Source organism: Hermetia illucens, chromosome 1, assembly GCF_905115235.1.
Source record: "Hermetia illucens chromosome 1, iHerIll2.2.curated.20191125, whole genome shotgun sequence".
NCBI classification, from domain to species: domain Eukaryota; kingdom Metazoa; phylum Arthropoda; class Insecta; order Diptera; family Stratiomyidae; genus Hermetia; species Hermetia illucens.
The window spans coordinates 173,765,573-173,780,677 of record NC_051849.1 but is presented as its reverse complement, the minus strand read 5'-3'; the positions used below and the strand labels follow the sequence as shown (position 1 = coordinate 173,780,677).

Here is a 15,105-nt window from a genome sequence, read left to right as displayed (position 1 = left end):
GTTACCAAAAAAATCAACAAACAACATAAGGAGGAAACTCCAAGAAAACCCTCGAAACACTTAAAAAGGTTCAAGAAGATTCCAAGAGGATCCACAGACGTCATCTGAATAAGATTTTGGGAAATCTTAAGAGTTCAGGTGCCCAACTGCTTTCAGAAGGGCTGCCTTACATGCTCTGTAAGGCCCACGACTCTAGATAAATTAGGGCGGAGGAGTAGACACCCCAGTAGGACATCAGCCTCTCTGCGCCTGATCACTTCATGATTATAGTCTCCACGTCATGAGTGGAAACCAATGTTAGAACTTCAGAGAAGAGCCAGCACCGAGGATCCAACCCATAACATACAGAAACTTATAACATGGTTCTCAGCTACTTCTCAACAAGAAGAAAAACGTAAGATTGCCGTTTAAGCAAAATTAGTAAGAAAAACAGGCATATGGCTAGTGTGACCAGGATCTATCATGCTACAATGATGAAGGTCATTCCCATGAGGAAAGTTAAAAAGGAGAAATTGTACTCTCGGTATTATATTGGAGTACCCCAGGGGGAACATGTCCCAACTAACAACTCAAACAAGATGCTCTCATCAACCGTAATGGGTAAAAAACATCATACACCTATGGCCTGGTAAAATATATATACAAATACCCGGACTCCGACTTGGAGATGGACAGACAACCCCACAAGACAATTGACAAAGAAAGGAAAACTATACCAATGAAAAAGGCATAGTAAAAACTACTTCGGACATAAGTAATACAATTATGATGAAGAGCAGAAAAATGGCAGATTATCAATAACAGATTGATGATCAACCAAAAAACAAAATGCAAGAAGAGTAATGGTGGTAGAGAGTACTCTGTCTTGCTAAAAAACGTGTGGGATAAAAAGACAAATACCAAAGATGGTGTTTAAGGGAATAGCTAGGTAATCATATCTACCATACAATACAGCAGTGGATTGGTCGCTCTACACTATTATAGGCGATACCAGTTAGGGAGGAAGCAATAGTGTGTGAGAACAATCGGAGGAGGGTAAATATAACTTACCACATACAGTCATTATTGACGTGCACGTCCGTTAGGACAATCACAGGAGAGACAGCGTGTACTACGTACACATTCTAGCAAGTGAAGTACGCTTTAGGAAATTGTTCAACCCCCAAATTGTTTCCCTGTATTGGGGACGCGATACGATCTAATTAACTAGCACCTGGCGGAATTCCTGTCAGGAATGTTCTTTGCAAGAAGTATATGTTCTGATTAAGATTGAATGATTCTTACTTTTGTCCTGAATGTCATATCACAGCATCTCATGTTTGACTACCCACGATTTTGCTCAGAGGAGAAGCGTGGAAGGCTGTCCGAAAATCAGCATAAGTCCTCAGATGCTCTGAATAAATGCTGAAGTGCCGTAATTGAAAGGATTCAAGCGGAATTTAGGGAAGTAGATTCTGCAGAGAGGGCGGAAAGAGCTTGATTTTGTAGGCGAGAAGCCCAAATTACTACAGTCAACCGCATCAGTGTCATTCCTCTAGCCATGAAAAAAAACAACAGACAGACGACAGAGAGATATTGAATAGATTTGAATCAGGTTTTGTTTTACACAAAGAAATCAGTCGCTTTGATAGTTTACTACCAAGCAATAAAATTTTAATGAATCAGAGGGGAGCACTGCCATAATCTTCTAGAAATTGGGTAGTTAAATTAAGATCCAGAAATTTCTTCTTAAACTCCACAGTTTTTATTTTTTAAAAAGGAAAAGCGAGTTTATTCCAATTAGGACAATTTAAATTTTAGTTTCGATCACTTTCAGTTGTTAGCTCCAAAACACTTAAACACTTTCTCCTGAATATTTTATATGCATGACAACTTTTTTTAAATTCTCTCAATTTCAAGATACATTCCTCCTTTCGGAGTGAGTATAACTAACTCGGAATCAAAAATTAACGGAATTGCAGTCTTGCGCGACGGTTTAAATCGATAATTGCGTAATAAAGTTATTAACCCAATCCGCGTTTGCATTCGTCCAAAACGTAATCCTACGCAATTTCTGGGACCATCACCAAAACCTAAGAAAGACGTTGGATGTCGGTTTCTTATCTGCTCTGGTGTAAAGCGTTCTGGATCGAAAGTTTCTGGATTTGGATATATTGCAGGATCATGATGGATACAATAAACTGGAATCATTATTTCCATTCCTTTCTCAATGATAGTTTTCGTGTTTGGTATCCGGTAATCTTGAGCAGCTTTTCTGAAAAGAAATACCACTGGGGGATACTTGCGAAGAGCCTCTGTGGTTGTAAAAGGGAAGAATTCATACCAGTAAAATTAAATAAATAAATTGAACGTACCACTTATTATTTGGTCAATGTATCTCATCTCCTGGACTGCTTCGTAAGTCAATTCGCCTTCATGGTTCGCCAAAACATCGTTGATTTCTTGTCGAGCTTTTTCTTGAATCTCAGGATTCAACGCCAACTCATATAAGGAATAGGTCATTGTTGTGGATGAAGTCTCAAATCCGGCAGCGAAAAATAGGAACGCTTGTGCAGCAACTTCTTCCATGGTTAATTTTCTCATCTGGTTTGACCTTTCATCATCTATACTCTCGCCATTTTTCAATTGGATCAGAAAATTCATGAAATCGTTCCGTTTCACATTATTTTTCTCCCGATAAGCAATTGTTTCTCGAACTGTGTTCATGAAAAAGTTGATCACTTCTTTCCGCGTCTGGGTAATATGCAATTTCCTTGCTAAATCCGGATACTGAAAAGCTAACAACAGTGTTCCAGCTCCGATTGGAGCATCTTCGAATATTTTCCTTCCATAAAAGCGAAATGCTGACTTAGGATCTTTCAAACTATTACATTCTATTCCAAAAGCACAAGAACCTATCACATCTGTGGTGAATCTGGCAAGCAGATCTCGGATCTCTAATTCAGATCCTGGTCCCGGTTTAACAATATCCGCGAGGCTGCCGTTAAATCGATTCGCTACATCTACAACTGTCGGGAACATGAACTTCATTTTCCCGGATGTGAATGTCGGTGATAATTTTGTTCGTAATAATTTCCATTTTTCTCCATCCACGTTAAACATGTGGGCAGACAGAGGGTCATCTTCTTCATTCGAGTATGCTCCACGTTCATGGAAGTTACTGAAATCTTTCACTAGGATGTTCTGAACGAAATCGAGACTTGTTGGAATAACTATTGGCTTCGCTATTATATAAGCGCCTACGAAAGGATTTTCGTTTTTATACTTGTAGACGTTGGTGATAAAATCTTTAAAATGCGCTTTACGAGATGGTAAATTTCCCAGCGGAAATGTTGGCTCAACATAATTCACACCGCGATCTTTCCAAAATGAGTATTTCTTCTTGAAATAAATGTATATCAGCGACACAATACTAATCACAGACCAGGCAACAATAGATAAAGTACCCATCTTGACTGAAGCTAAATAAGAACTAACTATTGTAACTGCTCCACACTAACTTGTCGTCTACCTAAGGCTAATTTTTGGTGGTAACACCAGTTTCATGTGTTTGCGTGATTTAGAGGGTGTTGAATCTTTCTATACTATCTATACTTATACACGTACTTTCGAATTTTGAATTTTGGATTGATGATCTTCAAAAAGATTTGATAATTATTCAGAAAATTCACCCTCTCTCTTGTTATCATCTTACTTGTGTACGGTCTTATTGGCAGTGTTTGAAGGAGGGCCTTATCTAGAGGGGGAAAGTAATGTACCCATTTTACGAGAACTGAAGAAGTGATCGATACCAATATTTTCTGGATTTGTGGTATAAATTAATAATAATAAATGAATAATAAATAATTAATAAAAATTAAAATGGGCTTTCAATTTTTTAATTTTTGTTTTTCAAATTTTTGCAACATATTTGTTAGCTCATTTGTTGTGAATGTTGTGTGAACGCAACACTATGCCTTATTCCATAATTTGAGCTTGTATGATAAACATCCAAGTATATTTTACCGTTAGTTGATTGGTTTGTTTAGTTAAATTCAAAGTGAAATCCATAACTTGGTTTTGACACATGGCTCCCACTTCAAGAAGATGTATACCCTCCATATATTATACTCTTGCTTATGTTTGTTGTTAACCTGTACTAATTGTTGCTAAACACATTAAGAGGTTTTAAAAATTTATTAACTCTCAAACATAATTACAAAAAAATGCTATTTTTATTTTAATTCAAAAACTTAATTCAATTTTTTTTTTCTGACAACTAATTCCCACTCAATTTCATCGATTGCTCTGTCGGTCTCGTGGCTGTCACCCCGCTACCAACAGGTAGGCGAGCCACTCAGGCATGTGAGTTTCACTTCGTGGTGAATTATATTGTTTTGGTGCGGATCTTGGACGAATCCCCGTTAATCAGCTCCCTGGGTTTCAACGATAAACCCGATTCCTGGTCCGCCAAATTTAGGGCCGCAGATCAAATCTCACGCGCAGTGCACCGTTTTTCTCCGAAACTTCAGCCCCTGAGACAATAGGCTTTAACTTGGACACAGAGACTTTTTTGGGCCTGCCGTCGACGTCAAGCTTAAAGAAGTGCTCCCCTCTGTTCAACACTTCATATGGGCCGTCATATGGTGGTTGCAAAGACTTCCGGGAAGCATCCATGCGAACCAAGACGTGTGTGCAGACATTCAGATCCCTGGGGATGTTAGCCCTCGTCGAAGCTATCATTCTTCGGGGGGGTGATTTTAATCTTTCCACGGTGTCCCGGAGCAAAAGCAAAAGCCTAGTGGTGGAAAGGACCGACCTGGTATCGAACACGGGGTCACTGGGAAGTTTCAAATTCGCCCCGTATGCTAACCTGGTGGAGCTGGCGGTAAATTCTTCGTGATGTGGTGTACGTAGGCCAAGTAAAACGAAAGGCAGAACTTGCGACCAGGAAGAGTCATCGTGTGCCATTATTGCGGGTAGTACGCAGTCGTTTGGTGGCGTTTGAAGGCCAGTAGTTTGCCCAACTCCGAGAACAGAGTAGACTAAAACTGCATTCCCTGGTCAGTCATGATTTCGGCCGGAGCTCCAAAGCGTGGGATTCATTCACGACAAAGTGCCTCGGCGCAGGATTGTACGGAAATGTCGGCCAAAGGTATTGCTTCAGGCCACCGTGTGAACGTATTGATGATTGTGAGGCAATACTTGAAGCCATGAGAGTCTCACAAGGGGATAATAATGTCGATGTGGATCATGTGAAAATGCTCCGTATATCCAGGGAATGAGCCTACCTCTTTCTGTACGTGTTCGGGGACTTTTCGTACGACCTAGGTCCTTTTTCGGAGGTCTCGCAGAGGATTTAGGGGGTTGAGTCGAAAAGGGGAAACTCCCGAAATTTGTATTTGAAACTGTCGCTTAGGCCCCGAAGCAATGCGTCATTCTTCTGTGCCTCGGCGATTGCAAAAAAATGAACTGTGGCAGGGTTTTTAACTTCTGAACGCTTGACAAAGCGTCTGAAACTGCATTATCCTTGCCGGATGTTCGAAGTAAACTGGCTTATGCAGCTCAGATGCCGGAAGGGGGACGCTTTGTCGAGCTTCTGCTTAAAAGCGAAGGTAAGAGGCTTGTGGTCCGTGAACACTGTAAAAGGCCTACATTCTAGGGAGTATCGAAAGTACTTTATTGCCATGTGCGCGGCTAATAGTTCTGTTGACCTGTATTCAATTTCCTGGAAAAAAAGCTGAATGGCTGCCAAGTTTGGCTCACTTTTTGTTGAAAGGCGCCTACTCCTATGTCTGTGGCATCGACGAATATGGTTGGGGTGCATCTGTTTGAAGAAATGACAGAATTATAACGTCAGGTAGCTGTCGTTTAGCTAGTTAAAAAGTCTGGACGGCCTCTGTAGACCTCACAATCAGGGTGAGTCGCTTGATGGTGTGCGGCTTTAGTCAAGAAACGATGACAGAAGTTTAACTTGTCCAAAAACCTTAGCAAATCCTTGACTCTTTTAGGAAGTCTAGGATGGCCTAAACCTTGTCTGGATCCGGTTGAATCTCCTGAAAGGAAATCATCCGGCCTAAAAGCTTCTCCTGCTGTTGAAGACATTTGCAAGACCGGCTTCAAGGAGACGTTGAAAAATACATTCGAGATTTTCCAAATACTCAGACTCTGAAGAAGAGGTGACCGAAACATCATCTAAGTGCACGAAAAAAAACAGACCAAAAAGTATCCATGTGAACTTGAAGAGTCCGAAGGGTATAAATATTGCCGGAATACCTTCTGGAGCTACATGGATTTGATGGTACATTTTTGCTGAGTCCACAGTCGTGAAAACACGGCAGTTAGCGACGTTGTGTGGAAAGTCGTGGATGAGTGGTATAGGATAGCGGTCTGAAATGGTTTGAGCTTTCAGACGTCTATAATCGCCCCATGGTCTCCATTCGCCGTTGGACTTTGGGTACATGTGTAGGGTAGTAGTAGCTATTTGATAGCCTGCAAATACCCTGCTTTAAAAGTTTTTCGAATTCTTTCTTAGCAACAGCGAGCTTCTGGGTGGTAATGGACGCACCTTCGAGAAGATATAGGAGACAGTAGTGCGAATGAGGTGTTGTACATTGTGCTTAGCTGGCTGCGAGAGAATACTTTCGGTAATTAGGTTGCTATAATTTTGAAGAAGCCTATAAATGCGAAGGTCGACTACTTCTTAAAAAATGATCGAAAGACTGAGAGTAGAACGAAGTTTAACTGAAGACCGGAGCGAAGTTATGGGATCTATAAGAGACCTATTCTGCAGATGCACTAGCATCTAGAAAGTCTGCGCCTAATATGGGACTACTGATATCTACTACAACGAAACGCTAATGTTCGTCGAAGTCCCAGATTTACGTCTACGTTACGGGGTGCGCATCTACCTCGTGGATTTTGTCAGTCCACATCAGGCGTTTGAGAAAATAAAATGGCGAAACCGATCACGACGAGCTTACCCCGCTTGTAAACGGAACAAAGGCTGAAAAAAAGAAGATGTGATGAGTGCATGACAGTCCTATTGCCCTCTATTTTTAAGAAAGAGATTTAAATCAAAAATTTGATAAAAAACTTCTAAAATATGATTATATACTATTATTAACTTTATTTGTGCGGATATCGGAACGGGATATATTTTGAGGCCTAGTTTTCATATAGATGCACCATTGTGAATTTTTCCAGAATTTTTGGTTAAATACTATGGACGAGGCTGTTTCATTTTTCGGGGCCACATTTTGTGTCCTCACTCCGCTATGTATCATTCAATATCAGAAATAAGATCAGTGTCGAAACGTACTAATTGAACCCTTTTATTTGATACCCCACATGACCATATTCTACAAAAAACTTTGACCACTCCCTCCTCCCCCCTTGACACCACGTTGTTAAGGGATTCACAGAACGTACCTTTTTACCAAATTTTGGGACAATTGGTTCAGCTGTTTCCGAGTACATCAATTGTGATAGAACATCGAATGAGGTTTAGTAAGGTTTTGTTTCACATAAAACTTTAAAAAAGGGCTAGCGAGAAGTAGATTCTTCATGAATGGAATTTTAATATTTTATGAAGTAAGCATCTTATTTACATGGCTTAAGATGCAGTTTATTTGAGTGAAATTTATAAGTTTGAACTGCTATAACTTTGATACTATGATAATAGTCTGATTTCCTCGAAATTTATTATGCATATCATCCGCGATACTATCCTCTATGCCCTTGCAAATTCTGGTGTGCCCAGGATGAGGGAGGAAGGGCTTTCCGGTTAATTTCAAAAGGTTAGTTATATACTATTAGTAAGTTTGTTTGAGCAGATATCGAAATGGAACATAATTTGAGGCCTAGATTTCATATAAGCACACCATCTTGACTTTTTTCGGATTTTTGGGCAGGGTAGTGCACATTTTGGCATTTACCCATACGCTTACATTTTGTGAAAAAAAAATGTACACCCTTGCCCTCCAGCACACCCTCTTTTGCATATATTGGGAGTCTCCTTAATCATAAAGCCACTTGCTGCACGTAAGGCGACACACAGACCACATATTCTCACCGAATGCCCAAACGAGTAAATCGGGTGTGACAGACAGATAGCCGGACAAGCAGGCATTGAATCAATTTTAATAAGGTTGTACTTTATTCAAAATCTTAAATTGCCTTTGATGATACATAACTCTTTAATGGAGGGAGACTGCTATGATTCACCGACGTTGGAGGGGGGTACCTCCATCCTCCGGGAATGCGGTAGAAAATTCAACCTATACCAAAATTGGTTAAATGAATCACAATTGTCCCAGTTTGTGGAAAGTTGAAATGTTTACCCGCATTGAGGTTCATATTCTTAGTCGTTTCACGTCCTGGAGTTGGAGAACTCCAGTTATGACGTTCAGCTAAATATGTTGCCTGATTTTTTTTATTCTATGCCCAAATTTTTCAAAGAAATTCTTAAAAGTAGCTTGGAATATGACTTATGTAATGTCTAAATTTGATTGAATTCCATTTATTTTTTCCTACTAAAAACGATTCCAAAAACATACGTGAATATATGGTTTCCCCTACTCAATAATGACAATTGTTGGTGCAACAATCCGTATCGGGTCAGAACCTCCCTAAAAGCAGCCGAAAAATAAAGAGCGGGAGAGAGATAAAATTTCCTTGTCCCCATTTTTGATTTGCAGGTTTTATTTTCATAAAGAGCGCATTTCAGGATTAAGTTTATGGTGTCTTGGCCGGGAGATCTTCTGAAAGTTATATACTCCTTTCGTTCACTAAGGAAAAGTTATTATTACTACTGGCATAATATAAAATCAAATAATTTTTTCTAGTTCTTCCTACGTTCAAACAGTTATTTTGACTTAACTTAGGTTATTTATTTCTTTAAAAATAACTTTCATATTTGTCGAAGTTATTTTGTCCAGCACTGGAATTTGTTTCCTCATCAGTGCTCTTATATTTCATTTTATTTACATTAAAAGATCTTCCCACAGTTAATAAATTTTGGGGTCAAGAACGTCACATGTGAACAGAAAGTGCTATGAAAGCATGACTTAAAAGTAAATGAACGATTGGACTGTTGTGCGCATGAAATTATCACAGAACTACTACCGAAAGTAAATTCGTTATAAATATAGAAAGTAAGCATGACTTCGAATATTAGGTTTTTCAATTTGATAGCAGCAATCAGCGGAGTTTTAAGCAAAATTTAAGGGTCAAACATTAGACCACAAGGTAGACTGATGTGAGATATAGCTCTTTGGAGGGGCTGATATGTGGCTTTTCAGTAGACATGCCCCTAGCCCATAGTGATGATAACACCCTGAACGAGGTGTTATGTGAACAACGATGTTTAGGTAGTGTGCTACGAAAGTGGCTGATTGTATTCGAACGAAACTTTATTGATATCCTGTCATCTCAGTTAGTAAAACCGAATTTCGCGTGCTCCTGATGCTAATAGTACGGCGGATTTCTTATAAAATATTCGTGGAAATCATATGAGTATAGAGAACACCCATAAGTTAGAAAAAACGGTCGGAGAACAAAACTGTGGGGTAGCCACTCCTCTCCATGATGGTGTAGCAAATCCCATGTCCTCATTTAAAAAACTTCACTTTCTTTCACATTGTCTTCCGTTATTGTCAGCTGGGAGCCCCCCAGGTTCACGGTGTCCGAGCTACGTTTCCACATGCTGCAATTAGATCAGTTGGGTCCACATCACCGATTTCGCTTTCTTCCCCTTTTCCTTTTTAAGGCGGAGGAAAAGATACTGACAGGTAAGTCTGTAGCCTCTTCTCCTATGCGGCTGAAGTTTCATTTAGCCGAGCCTTCCTCCCCCGTTTAGGAAGAGCTAGACTTCACTGTGTCACTGACTTGCTGGCTGTAGTCAGGTTTCCAGTTCCCCTCATTAAGGGAGTTGCTGTACCCTCCTTATCGGTCCAACTGACGTTCGAATGAGTTCGTTAAAATCATAAGAACTGTTTCTTCCCTCGACGATTACCTACCTTGACGTGGTGAGGGAGCTCAGTAAGGAAGATCCTCCAGGAAACGGGAGGTGACACCTGAAGCCAAGCGGTAATCAAAACCCCAAGCCAAGGTGTGACTACCGTGCCGAGGGCTGAATGGTCACAGGGGTTAAGATGTGGCCGTAAACGGTGAACTCTGGGTACCAGGCGACCCCCAGTTTCAACTAGCCTTGTCTCGGCAAAAAGGGGCTCTGCCGAGATCGACTTACTTTCCCCGGAAAAATTGAGGCCATGGCAGCCAACTATGAAAAAACAAAAAAACAAAAACACAAACCTACTAAGCAAACACAATTAAACTTCGATCGTGACGATCCAACCCCGAGTGAAGGGGCAACCCTGAGCTCATCGATGGAGAACCTGAGTCTAGACTCAGATTCCCCACTTATTCAAGTGGGAACCAATTCAATTGGGTCCCAGTCCTTAACGGATGAGCTGAAGCAGGCCCCTTCTGTCAGTACTCCTGACCCCAGGCTCCAATCGGCGCCACCTGCTGAGGCTAAAGTCTTGCCCATGGGTAAGCACCTGTCCACGGACAGTAAACTGCCTTCGGGCAAACCGCCTTCGGGCTAACAGCCTCCGGGCAAACCGCCTTCGGGCAAACCGCCTCCGGGCAAACCGCCTTCGGGCAAACCGCCTCCGGGCAAACCGCCTTCGGGCAAACCGCCTTCGGGCAAACCGCCTCCGGGCAACGCACAACCAAAGAGCTGTGCCAAGGTTGAGGGGAAAGGAGCGTTCGGGGCACCTGCGGTTAAGGGGAAACCGAAGCGGCAGCGGTCCTCGGACGATCCTAACTCTTCGACACAAAAGGCGCCAAAGAGGGCTCGGCCGGCAACGGCTAGGCCTTCATTTGCAGTCAAGGCTATCGAATCCGATGGATGGGTCCTGTATGACGACTCTAATCCATCCGGCTACGATACGGAGCAGTGCGAATAGCTTAGGAGGAAACTCCTCCTAGCTGTAAGGACTGCGTCCGCGCAAGGCATTAAGCTTCGCTTTGAGTCGGTAGGTGTATACCGTAAAATGTTACGGCTGAACTTTGCCGACGAAGTCACGAACGAGTGGCTCAGGCAGTACTGCTCCTCCCTTAACGATGTGTGGGAGGGTGCGCGACTAACCTTGAAAAGGGTCTCTGAGCTGCCATCGATCAAAAAGTGCTTTCTCTCGCTTCTAGAAGAAGAGCGAAATGGTGTCGGGGTTCTGGAACAACTTGGTGTACAGAACAACCTTAACGCTTCCACCTGGTTGCTGCTAGGCAGCAAAACAGGAGAGAGAACCGATAGGCCGGGAACTTTTCTCACTATCGGCGTTCCCGAACCTGATGTTAAGAAAGTTCGGGAAAAATCGGGTTGCCGGCTCTACTATGGGCTGGGGACCGTCACGTTACAAGTGTCGGCTCCTAAAACCATTGAAGGGAACATGCAGCCCCGGGCACCTACATCTGAAACATAAATGAGGTGCCACATTTCCCAAGTAAATTTGCAGCATTGTAAAGCGGCGACTGCACTTATCAGTCGTCGGATCAATAGCTGCAAGACATTTATATACCTCATACAAGAACCGTGGGTTGTTGGTGGGGCAGTCAGGGGCCTAAACTTCCAACATGCTGACCTATTGTATGCCAATGGAAGCGATCGACCCCGCACCTGCATGGTAGTCTCCAAAGACTTCCAGGCTAACCTGGTTAACGATCTATGTGATGGCGACACCACATCGGCTAAGCTAACCATAAAAAGTCAACAGGGAGATAAAGAGATACTATGGTGCTCTGCATACTTTCCCTACGACGCAGAAGACGTTCCCAGTGGAACATTCATCAGAGCTATCCAATATGCCAAAAGTAGAGGCATGGGGGTAATAGCAGGATGTGATGTCAACGCTCACCACATATGCTGTGGAAGTTCGAACATCAATGCAAGAGGATCGAGACTACTGGAGTATCTAGTAGCAACCGATTTGCAGATCCTAAATGTGGGTAATGAACCCACTTTCTTCAACGTGGTCAGGCGAGAGGTCATCAACATCACGGTGGCATCTCCTGACATCGCGGCTCTGATCGGAGAGTGGAGAGTATCAAACGATATCACACTCTCGGATCACAGACGCATTGATTTCGTTATGGGCATGGATCTACCTCCACCCACTCCATTTCGAAATCCGAGGAAGACAGATTGGGTAATGTATCAAACAGAATTGAACGCCCAAGTCACGATCCCTGGGAATGCGCATCAAATCCATTCCTGGAATTGAGGAGACAACCCAGATGATCACAACTAGCATGAGAGAAGCTTTCGAAGAAAGCTGTCCACTCAAGATGCCAAAGAAGGGTAAAACACGATGGTGGAACTCGGATTTGGCAAAACAGAGGAGAACGACAAGGATGCGCCTTAATCGTGCTCTGAAGGGCGAATCAAGCACTAGCTGGAATCGCTATAACGAGGCACAGAAGGCTCTAAAGAAGAGCATAAGATCGGCTAAACGATCATCTTGGAGACGCTTTTGCGAAGAGACTAACTCTCTTGAGGCAACCTCAAAGCTGAAGCGGATTCTGGTCAAAGAACTTTGCCAGAAACTGGGTTACTTACGTTTACAGAATGGGAAGTACACAGAAAGCGATGAAGAAACGGCAAATCATTTGCTTAAAGTACACTTCCCAGGCAGCATCCAAAATCTAATCTCGGGGCCAATAGGTGCATACAGCCCTCAACCGAGAGATTGGAATCTGGCATGCAAAGTAGTATCACTGGAGCGAGTGAAATGGGCATTTAACTCGTTCCACAGATATAAGTCTGCAGGTCCGGATGGCATCATTCCTGCGCTAGTAATAGAAGGAATGGATGCCCTGGGTCGACACATTCGGAATATATATCGGGCATGCCTCCCAATTATATGGCGGGATGTGAAGGTGTTGTTCATTCCCAAACCAGGAAAACCCACCTACACAGACGCAAAAAGCTTTTGACCGATCAGCCTAACGTCCTTTCTGCTAAAAGGACTAGAAAGATTAGTAGATCGGTTCATAAGGGATACACACATTCCTAAATGGCCACTTCACCATAGGCAACACGCCTACCAGAAAGGCAAATCCACGGAGACAGCACTCCATGAACTTACGGCAAAAATTGAAAAGGCGATGTCCGATAAAGAATACGCTTTAGGCGCATTCATGGACATCGAAGGTGCCTTCAATTATGCCTCATTTGCGGCAATTTGTGATGCGGCAAGACAGCATGGAATCGAACCGCTGCTAATCAGTTGGATCCTTCACATGCTAGAGTGGAGAAAAATCCACATATCGGTCGGCCAGAAGTCTATTGACGCAGGATGTCTCAGAGGCTGCCCACAGGGAGGGGTTCTCTCCCCACTGTTATGGCTCTTGGTGATGGATACCCTGCTGTGGCTCCTGGAGGACAAAAAAGTCTTCGCGCAAGCATTTGCGGACGACCTAGCCGTAATAATTACCGGCAAGTTTGCGAACACAATATGTGACCGCTTGAACTCTGCATGTAATCCACAGCTGGTGCCTCCGCAATGGACTCACGGTGAACGCTAGAAAGACTGGACTAGTTATGTTCACTAGGAACGTCAGGTGAGGCAGCTATACGCTACCCACCTTAGCAGGGGCGGAAATCCAGCTGGCACAAACAGTCAAGTACTTAGGAGTACATTTCGACTCCAAGTTAACGTGGAAGCATCATATCCAGGAACAATACCAGAAATCCTGCAGATTGCTCTGGTGTTGTAGGAATGCGATAGGTAAGACCTGGGGACTTTCACCTAAACGGATATATTGGATGTATACATCCATAATAAAACCCATTTTGATGTATGCATGCATCGTCTGGTGGCCAAGACTGAGCTTTGCTAACAGCAGGAAGCTGCTAACGCAAATTCAGAGACTTGATTGCCTAAGTATTACTGGAGCAATGAGTACTACGCTGACTGCGGCACTTGAAGCCATCCTAAATTTACAACCCATCCACTTGGAGGTGAAACGGAAAGTAGCCAACGACGCATATAGGCTCGATACCATTGGGGCGTGGAAAGGCGGCCAATCCAACGGGCATGCGTCTATATGGAAATTCCTTGAAAAACATCCGGTAGCCCTGATGCCGACCGATCATATGGTTTCCAGATTCGTCTTTGAAAAGACATACACTGTCGTAATCACCGAAAGAGAAGAATGGTCGACAAGTGGCCAGGAGTCTTTTCAGATTACAGACCTAATAATCTTCACCGACGGGTCAGTCACGGAGGATGGATCGGGTGCAGGCGTGTTCTCGGAGAATCCGATTATAGAACTGGCCCGACCCCTCGGAAAAAGGACAACCATATTCCAGGCGGAGATATATGCCATTTCATTGGCAGCAGAAGAATGTCTGCGACAAAAATGGAGGGGTCGCACCATTCGAATCTGTTCCGACAGTCGGGCGGCATTATCAGCACTAGATGGCAACAACATATCAAGCCAGTTGGTGTGGAGTTGTCATCAGGTGCTGATGAAACTTGGCCGACTGAACGAAACATTCCTGATGTGGCTGCCGGGGATCTCTAACATCGCCGGTAATGAGGGGGCTGATAGACTGGCTCGCCGAGGGTCTGGATCCACAATGGTGGGCCCAGAACCAGCTCTTGGAATCCGACCATCTACTGTCAAGTCTACTCTGAAAGGTGAAATTGCAAGGATTCACGCAACCGAGTGGAGAAATTTGGACTCTTGCCGGCAAGCGAAAGTCCTTGTGAAGGAGCCTAGGGCCACTAGAGCGGCATTTTTGTTGTCCCTTAAGAAGTGGGACATGAAAACCCTAGTAGGGCTTTTGACGGGACACTGCCCCTTAAACTACCATATGGAAAAGATTGGGGTAGTGGTTTCGACTGTGTGCAGCCAATGTGAGGAGGAGGAGGAAACTGCCCTGCACTTTTTATGCAGCTGCCCGGCATCCTCAGATCTCAGACGAAGACACCTTGGCAAGGTTTTCTTCAATGAAGAATCTGCACACACTCTGCCTCTTGAGAATGTTCTCAGATTCGCTAAAGCCTGGGAACACCGTAGGCGGGAAGCCATTGAATAGGCAACTTACGGGGATAG

At 43.3% G+C, this 15,105-nt stretch overlaps 1 protein-coding gene across 1 annotated transcript; it reads right to left on the bottom strand.

The window, feature by feature from the left end:
• Positions 1–1,729: 1,729 nt before the first annotated feature.
• LOC119646754 (probable cytochrome P450 6a14) lies at positions 1,730–3,507 on the bottom strand. The gene is made up of 2 exons (XM_038047333.1): positions 2,355–3,507; positions 1,730–2,294 (listed from the first exon to the last, which is right to left on the bottom strand). Exons 1-2 carry the CDS (start codon positions 3,448–3,450, stop codon positions 1,879–1,881), a joined length of 1,512 nt encoding a protein of 503 aa, XP_037903261.1. The 5' UTR covers positions 3,451–3,507; the 3' UTR covers positions 1,730–1,878.
• Positions 3,508–15,105: the final 11,598 nt, after the last annotated feature.